Below are 9,635 nucleotides of genomic sequence, written 5' to 3' on the forward strand. Positions count from 1 at the left end.
TTTACATCTTGTTCTTGCACAACAAGTTTCTCCATTGGAGGTTAAAAGTTTCAGTGGGGAAGAGGAAACTAGTAGGAGGTAACTGGCAGTAGGACTTGTGGCTGGCAGCATTATTATGAGGTGAAGTTAGACAAAAAGGATTGATTGTAATTCGTGTTTTTAAAAAGTGCAAGCAAACTGGAGCTAAGGTCTTAGTTTTTTCAGTCTTCATGAGTATTGTACTAATGCAGTATTAAACTAACTTTTAATTTAATTTAAGGAATTTGTACCCCAACTTTCCACCCTGCTTAGGACCCATACAGCTTACTCTACACCCTGAAGCTTACTGTACATCAGTACAATGATGCATAAAGCAATACGAAAACATTCATGCAAAAACAATTAAAACCGTAAAAAATTAAAAACAGTAAGTCATAATAAGCTCAGTTGGATCACAATTAAAATGATGTTTCAGAAAAAGTGCCAGCCCCTGATCTCAGCATTGAAAAACTTCCCTAAATACAATCAGCATCCCAACCATATCTCAACATGAAAGATAAGTTTCACTTTGGTTATTTTCTAGAGTGCTCATGCTAACTAGTCACTGTTACACAAATCAAAAGAGACAGAGACCCTGCCCTTTCATAATCTGAAAGACCAAGTGTGTGAGGAAAAGGAAGGAAAAGGGTATAGGAGGAAGATGAGTTTGGGAAGGCTTTAACAAAATGATATTGACTGGCACTTTAAATCCTGTTGGGACCATGTTGTCTTCCTCCTTGCTGGGGGGGGGGGTAGGTGCATAGAATAGGTAACCTCTGAGCAGCAGCTGGTCCTCCAGCTTGTGACTGGGATTGTCCTACTTTCAGCAATGATGAAGGAAATGACAGTTTCAGTAGAAGTTAATCCACCATCTTGGCTGCTTCTAAGTAGCTGTTCAGAAAATCTTTGTCACATAATTGTCATTAGACATTCTTATTGGTTGAGTGTTTTTTTTTTTTTTCCTTTTCTTTAGATACACCAAGAAGCTGGAACTTCTTGCACACTTTGTCCTGGGTGCTGAATCTCTTTGGAATCTTCTTCATCTTGGCAGCGCACGAACACTACTCCATTGATGTCTTCATTGCTTTCTACATCACCACAAGACTCTTTTTGTACTATCACACCTTGGCTAACACAAGAGCCTATCATCAGAGTAGGAGGGCTAGGATCTGGTTTCCCATGTTCTCTTTCTTTGAATGCAATGTCAATGGTACAGTACCAAATGAGTATTGCTGGCCCTTTGCAAAACCAACAGTAATGAAAAAATTAATTGGATAAAACAGTGCCTGGTTTAATTTACATATGTGGGGGACGTATTTGTGACTAACTCCCTACAAGAACAGCTGGGTAAAATGGGTTTCCTCTAAACTATGTGTCATCTCAGGCCTTGTTCTTTCTCTTTCAACCGAGTTTCCCATGAAGCTAAAATAGGTAACTGTGACCATTTAAAAAAAAATATACAGTGGATGTTCTTGGCTACAGCAAGGTTCTGCATGAATGTGTTAAAGTTAGGTTATTATCTGTTCTTCAGCAATACTTAACAACCTGTAGCCTGGCCTTCAAATTGCCATTTGCTGAAGGAATAGCTAACAGCTGACATCAGATACTCCCTAGTAGTTGTTCTAGTGTTAGATTCTAACACAAGTGTCATCCTTCTTAAAATAACTGATTGCATAATGAGAGTAAGATGTATTTTGGAAGAAAAAGAGGGAGAGAAACGGTTCCCCAATGAAAGCCTTGAGCAATGTGAAAGATGCTAGGTGTGTATCAAAGAGGCAAAGTAGCTGCCTCAGGGATGTGGTACCAACCTGACAATTATGAACAAGGCTTCATTTATTTGGATTGAATCCTTTGATGCTAGTCTCCCATCCAGTGATTTTCTTATTTATATTTCAGTGAATTGGTAAGAAATAAATGCTTTGTTTTCTGAAAATGAGGTTGGCGTAGTTTTAGTGCCACATAACACTTCCCTACGGACACAGTATTAAACACTTACATAAGTCTGTGCATGCTTTTTAAACAGTGCTGCTAGGAAACTAGAACACCTGGTGTAGTAGCAAGCAATGTCCCATAGAACAAAGGAAATATATGCTGTTTTTTAGTTTTGAAGCAGTGGGGGAGATACTGAGCAGTGGCTTTTGGAAATACCCCAATAGCAATCTTTTTCCCAACCCATCACTACAGTGCTGACTAAGTGTCATTCTGCTCCAAGTGGATGTTGGCAGATGTTGACATTTTAATTGGCTAGCTGAGATTCTGACTGTTCTTTTAGGTCTTACAAATAGGGCTGCTTGTTTACAAGAGTGCTCTTCTGCTAGTGTAAGGATTCATACCTAGAAATGGAGCTCATGGTATTTGGAGTCATAACAAGCACAGAACCTGATGGCCTTGCAGGTCCTGTTTTATTTTTGACTGCAAAAAAAAACAAACAGAAAGCTATCACCTACAGAAGTTACTTCAGTTCATGTTTAATATCTAATTTATTTATTCAGTAGAAAATTCTACTCGGGAGTCCCAAATGCTGCCCAAAGGGGCGGGGAGAGGAAGTGGACTATTTGGGTTAAGACGGTAATGGTTAATATCACACTGGTTCCAGAATGAGTTCATTTTGCATTATTGTATTTCCAAATAGGCAGCGGAGGAAGAGGATTCAAAAGAGGCTTGCAGGTCTGCCAGTTCAGCACAAACTGTTCATGCTTCCATTCTGATCAACTTCCATTCTGTGTCCCGAATTGCCCTGCTCACACAGCTGGACATTTATATGGATGTTTAAATTTATCCAGACTAGTAATGTGGTTGAAGTCCCATACATGCTAGCTCATATATACATTTAGCATTAAAAGTTATGGTCTGCCTGGACTCTGATTATAAAAAGTCTATGCAATGCAGCTGCAGCGAGTCCCTCCAACACAGAATGGTTCCTTGGCTCCCTTGGGTGTCGAAAACATTCCACATAATTATTACCCTGAATGTTCAAGTGGAAGTGATATGACTCAGCTTTGCTCTGACAGTCAGGTGTGCCTGTTTCTCCAGTGCCTATTCCTGGTGACTACACTAGCCTCACAAAACAGATACTGTGTTTTACAGAGCGTTGCTAGTAAGTAATTTCCATTGAGAAGCAAAGGGTGTGAGCTTTATTGCCCCTGCTTCCTGGGCAGGATAGGCAGTGTAAACATTCCTTTCTAGTTCTGTGGTTAGCATTGTTCCGTATGGGTCAATATTTGTATACTGACACATATATAAGCATTGTCCGGTGTTCCAGGAATGGAGACTTCTCTAGAATTGTGATGAACAAAAAATAGAAAATGTACTTAAACCTGCAAATGTGCACATTAGAAGTATCTACAAACTAGAACTGTTCTATTGTATAGCTTCTAGCAATAGTTGATATTGCCACAGTATTTAAACACATTTTAAATGACCACTTCAGTATTTTTATGTGCCACTTTAAGGGAAGAATATTATTGTCTCGGAGCATGCCTTATTCTTGTTGCAGACTGCAATGTAGTGCAGAGCTGGTGTTCTGTAACTGAACACATCTAATTAGAGCCATTCCTTTATGCATTGGCTATAAGGTTGTATAGAAGATGGCCTGGATTGCAAATATGTGTTCACTAGTGCTGAAGAAATGGGGCAGAAAATAATAGTGCGGTATACTCAAATGTGCCATGACCTTAATCACCAAGACAGAGACAACTTCTTGGCCTGCTCCTATTGGCAGTAATGGCCACTTCTTTTGGTAAATGTGTGTTTTGATGGGGATTCTTCTGTCCATGAACATCTTGTATGGCAGAGGAAATATCCAAAATGTTTAATACATAAGTGCACACAGAGTGTGTATTACCAAATTTGTGCTCCATAGGGAAACTGAAATGTAACAATGCCCAGAGGCCCATAATGTTGGTTGTTTAAAAACAGATCTTGGTGAAATGCAGCTTGGGATTCAAGAGAGGCGCTTCCTTCAAAGTTGTATTTCAATTCCTCTTGGAAAGGAAAAATGTCACACAGACCAAATTGCATTGATAAGTTTACAGTTCAGATTTACATTATGTTGTAGGCAATATTTGATTCTTCTGTTCAAACTGAGATTGACACCAATCCAGTTTGGTTTTGACAGTCCTATCTGAGATAGTAGGATTACTGGCGCGTTTACTTGGAAGCATTGGTTTTTAGTTGGGCGATCAATCTGTGCCCAAATTGTACCACTTCAAATTGCAAGATAGGGCTTGCATGACTGAATGTTTCTCTTTAGGGGGAAGAAAATCATTTTCTGTTGATATAACTGATTGATGGGGGGGAATGTTAGGCTGTAACCTCTTCCCTGGACATGCTAGTTTTCTGTGAGAAGATAATTGTTCTCTGGCAGAGGAAGAGTGTCATTCCCTACTTGTGGGAAGCCCATCCCCCTGGAGGCAGGGTCTCAAAACAATGCTCCTTTGGGGGGTGTCACACCAGCCCTGCCTTTCAGGAGGTTGGTCATGTTTGCTGAGCCTTAGCTCAGCATTTTTCTAAGGATTTCTCCTCTTCTGTTCTCCCTCTGTGCTTCTTTTGTTAGAACAGTGGCCCAGGAGGAAACTTGCTGGGCCAGCAAGGGTTGCGGCAGCCATTCCAGCAGTGTGGAATCCAGCCGCACCTGCAGCTGAACAATGAGGCCGGCCTGCCACATGTTCCAGGCCACAGCACAGAACGATAGGAAACTCCATCTTGTGCCACTACCAAGCAGGTCATCTATTTCACCTAATAGTGTAGAGATTGAACGGGGCATGCTATCTAAGCTAGGCTACGCAGAGAAGATCACCGATACTTTATTAGCCTCCTGCAGGGGTTCCACTAGGAAGGTGTATGGTTCCACCGAGGGCACTTTTGCTAAATGGGTGATTTCCAGAGGGGTGGTTTCAGTCAAGGCCAAGGTTAAACATGTGTTGGCTTTTCTCCGGGATGGACTGGATAAGGGACTTTCTACTAATATGCTGAAGAGATGTTTGACATTAGTGAGCTGCATCCTCAGAGCAGGTTTGGGTGCGAGTCTAGCATGTCACTCACATGTAATGTGTTTTATTGGGGGGGGGGATCATTCCTAAATCCACTGCCAGTGCACAGATTCCCAAACTGCACCCTCAACAAGGTTCTGGTAGCCCTGATGGGAGCATTCTTTGAGCTACTGGCCACAGTTCTTGCTTAGGAAGCTTATTCTGAAGGTCCTGTTCCTGGTATCTATTACTTCTGCCAGAAGAATGTCAGAGTTGGGGGCACTATCATTAACCCCAAGCTGTGCCTCTTCCATAGGGATAAGATAGTTCTGCGTGCAGACCCCTCCTTCGTCCCAAAGGTTAATACCATCTTCCATAGCGCCCAGGAGCTGATTCTACCGCCCTGCCCAAAATCTACTCATCTTGAAAAGCTGTGACGCACCCTGGATGTTAGGAAGGCTCTTGGGTTTTACACCAAGAGAACAAAGGGGATTAGGTGTTCAGAATCTTTTTGTAACCTTCAAGAGTTCTAATATGGGACACAAGGCCACGGCTAGCTCTCTGGCACAATGGCTGTGAGCATGCATTGAGTTGGCATATTGCTGTAAGGGTAAGGATCCACCAAGGAGTATTACAGCCCACTCCTTAAGGAGAACCGCGACCTTGGCTGCTTTTGATGGTTATGCCTCTCTAATGGAGATCTGCAGGACGGTCACATGGTCATCCGTTCGTACGTTTGTTAAACATTATAGGGTTGATGTAGCTGCTTCGGTTGATGCTTCCCTGGGTAAAAGGGTACTCCAGCAGGTGGTGGGGCACTGAGCGAGTCCTTTTCCTGGCCCACCCATTAGCACGGCTCTGGCAGATCCCACAAGTAGGGAATGACACCATTCCTCTGCAGGAGAAAGATTGAATTCTTACCAAGAATTCCAGTTCTGGAAGAGGAAATGGCGCATTCCACCTTCTACTGTAACCTGGCTCAGTGGGATTTTTCTAGGTGGTTTTTTACTGTTATGGAGGGAAGTAGTTAAGGACCTGTTCACCCTATGTTATTTCTGCCTTCTGTTTGTTCAGTTTCCTGTTGGTGACATGTCCTGTTTGGTATGTCACACTGGTAGAAGGTTCTCCTCCAGTCCGATTAGGCCTTGCCCAGGACACCATCTGTAGAGGAAGGCGTGCAGGACAAGAGGGAATGACAGCATTCCTGCTCTCTAGACCAGGCTGGGGAAGGGACACCCCAAAGGAGGATTTATAATTCCAAGACCAATCCTGCCTTCAGGGTGAGGGGCTTCCCACGAGTAGGAAATCCCCCCCTTCCTCTTCCAGAACTGGAATTCTCAGTAAGAAATTCTGTTTTTTTTAATATGGAGGAATATTGAATCAGCTGAGCCCATACTTGCCGTTTGAAGTAGTACAGCCCAGACCCTTTGAGAATTAAGCCAACGTTCATGGAACTTACTTCTAAGTAAGTGTATATTTTTGCAGTCTTGGTTGCCACCAACTTTAGCTGATTTGAGTCTATATTTTACTTCCTATGATGGAGGGAAATGGGGTTGGGAGGAAATTAAAAATGCTGTATTGATATAGTAACAGGTTACTTGACAATGCTGTTTAGTCAATATAAAAAAATATATAATCTTCCTTTCAAGTGAAAAATACTTCTAGTAGTCCTGGTCTGGAGCTACATTTGCACTTTTGAGATGTAATAAAAATAGCCCTCCAAAGGACAATTATACTTGAAGATGTTATCAGTACGTTCTTGGACATGCCATCCAGGTTTGATTACACTTTTTGTGAGATGTCATGTCACCGCTCCCAAAATATTTCCATTGAGAAATGCCTGTGAGTTTGGGAGTCACTCTTCAAAATCCCTGTGTGGAATACTTTCTACTTGAGAAAAGCAAAAATGTATTTCCCTGTTACCCATGTTTGTATCCTCAAGACAGTATTATTTTGAATGTGTTGTTCAGAAAGTTGTTGATTAAGTATGCAGATTGTGGAGTTGGCAGTCTGACATATCCCAAGCAATAATTAGAACTTACCCATGCACTTACGGATAGCAGCATGAAGTAATGTTCTTCAACTTCCTTGACTCACTCTGGTCTTACTCTGCTTTTCTGTGGCCTACAATATGAGACCACATATGGTCTACATCTGCCCGTGGCATCGAACACTGCCCAGTTTTGAAACAACTAGATACATAGCTTGCCCATAATGAAATACCCACAGTTTGCTTAAACCAGGCAGTTTTCACTTGTGATGCGTGTGTTTGGGTGCTCAGGACTAGCGGAACACTAAAAATTATAATTTGATATTTTGAGAAGTTTTAGTTCATTGCCTTGTTTACTTCGTTAAATGAACCTTCAAAATATTTGTTTAAATGCTCAATCTCTGGGGTGCAAAGGCCTCTTAATCGGATTAACTGGATGCGTTAGTTATGCACACTATTATCCTGTTAACTACTTTCTTGGAAGTAACGCCACTAACTTCAGTTTGTCTTCAGTTGGTCTTCAGAAGTTGAAACTGTGGGACCTTTTTAGTTCTCAAAGGAAAACACATACTTATAGCTACAAAATTATTCTTCCCGTATTAAATTGTATAGCAGTAGAGTGATGAAAAGGCCCTTCCTATGTGAGTTGGATGTGCAGTGTTAGTGCTACAACTTTCAATGAGGAATTCGGAACTTCTCAGTTCTGTTGTATTTTTTTTTGTAGACTCCTGCACAAATTGGTTTCTGTCTACTAGATCTGAACAGGATCTGGAATAGATTCCAGAGCCCATATTAGTCTGGGGAATGGTCCTAAACAGTATTAAATCCCTCTGGATATACCCTGTGTGGTGTCAGTGATGTCATCACCACCATGGGAAAGGCCTAGCATGGCCTAGGGAACTCCCCATTTTAAAAACAAACACTTGGTTATTTTCTCAAGCAAACTAACTATTTGCTGAATTTGCATTTTTCTCAATATAACCTGTGAAAGAAGAAAATGGTGGATAGTCATCCTTCCAGTGCCCAGCACAGACCTTTTACTTTGGATCTCTCTTCTATCTTTGGAGAATATAGTGGTATGTTTGAAGATGTTCCTACTGCAGAAAGACTTGAAGCACAGATGTTGTATAAATTAACATGGATTTAGCTCAGATTTAACCCAGATTTAATTTATATTGTTTTTGTATTTGTTGTATTAAACTATTGAAGTATTAAATAAAATCTGAGATAAGTTAAACAATTCAAATAAATTACTGTTATCTTGTGCTCTTTCTATACATGCTATTTTTCTAAGATTTTCTAAGAAAAATATTTTTCTTTTTCTAAGCATCTGCAAGAGGGATCTGAAGGCCTTAGGAATGGACCTCAACAAGTGGGAAACCCTGGCCTCTGAGCGGCCTGCTTGGAGGCAGGCTGTGCAGCATGGCCTTTCCCAGTTTGAAGAGACACTTGGCCAACAGTCTGAGGCTAAGAGGCAAAGAAGGAAGGCCCATAGCCAGGGAGACAGACCAGGGACAGACTGCACTTGCTCCTGGTGTGGCAGGGATTGTCACTCCCGGATTGGCCTTTTCAGCCACGCTAGATGCTGTGCCAGAACCACCTTTCAGAGCGCGATACCATAGTCTTTCGAGACTGAAGGTTGCCAATATATATATTTTTCTAAATTATCAAGTATAGACCTCCCCAATTCAAGTCAGTATTAGAAGTCCCAAGCTCCTTTTTTTAATCCTGCACCCCAACTGCTTCAGGTGGATTTAAATTAGAATTAGTTAAAGCTGTCTTCCTGCTGAAAATTTCATGAGGAGTCCTCCTATTGATTGTGTGCTGCAAGAGAAGATGCACTAAGATCAGTTACTCGCGCAGGGTGTATACTTCCTTCACCATGGGCAGTGGTGGATCTACATTTTGGAGGCTTGAACTCATGGCTTGAACCCTTTGCAATTTGCTACGAGGTCTGGATAACCACTGTTATCTTCTTCAAAGGGGTTCCAACACACATCACATTTTTTTTTTTTTAAATTTAACCACTACATCTTGGATTTGGATTAAAATTGCTGTACTGGATTATGTCGCATGTGAGAGTTGCTCAAGAACTTTGCTGCTGTGAAGAGCACACGCATTGTCATGGAGAAGAATCACACCTTTTGTTTACACAAATGAAAGCTGGCTGAGCTCCCTGGTGGCAAAGTTCTTGAAGAGGAGAGACAAAAGCTTGTCCCAGGATACAATTGCCTCAATTCAGGTGGAGATTACATGGAATTGAGTGCTGGCATTGTATTTAACTTTTGAGCAGTATAAAATTGTTTGCCTTCATTCTTGTTTTTTTTTTAAAAAAGCCAAATGGAGTTGCTTTCTGAATAGCCCTTGTATATGCTTAAAAATTTATTTAAAATAAAGAACCCTCCTAACCCACCCAAGCAGTTGTTTTAAAAATAATTTCTAGTCTATTAAAAATAAAACGTACATTGAAATGAATGTGGGACCCACCTGAAATTGGCTTGTGACCCACCTAGTGGGTCCTGACCCACAGTTTGAGAAACAGTGGAGTAAGGGTAAGCATTTCTCACTATATTTATGCAATTATTCTGAAATCCAGAAGCTTTCCATCTTAAGCAGTCCAGATAAGGGATACTCAACCTATATTTTGAAAATGAAAA

General features: G+C 41.2%; 1 protein-coding gene across 1 annotated transcript in view; it reads left to right on the plus strand.

The window, feature by feature from the left end:
* Nucleotides 1-8,179, plus strand: part of SAMD8 (sterile alpha motif domain containing 8) — a 35,400-nt gene extending 27,221 nt beyond the window's left edge. Inside the window, exon 6 of the mRNA XM_066621984.1 lies at nt 992-8,179. Within this exon, the coding sequence (XP_066478081.1) occupies nt 992-1,296 (305 nt within the window). The 3' untranslated portion in view covers nt 1,297-8,179. The remainder of the gene's footprint in view (nt 1-991) is intronic.
* Nucleotides 8,180-9,635: the final 1,456 nt, after the last annotated feature.

Source organism: Tiliqua scincoides, chromosome 3 (genome assembly GCF_035046505.1).
Source record: "Tiliqua scincoides isolate rTilSci1 chromosome 3, rTilSci1.hap2, whole genome shotgun sequence".
Taxonomy (NCBI): Eukaryota; Metazoa; Chordata; class Lepidosauria; order Squamata; family Scincidae; genus Tiliqua; species Tiliqua scincoides.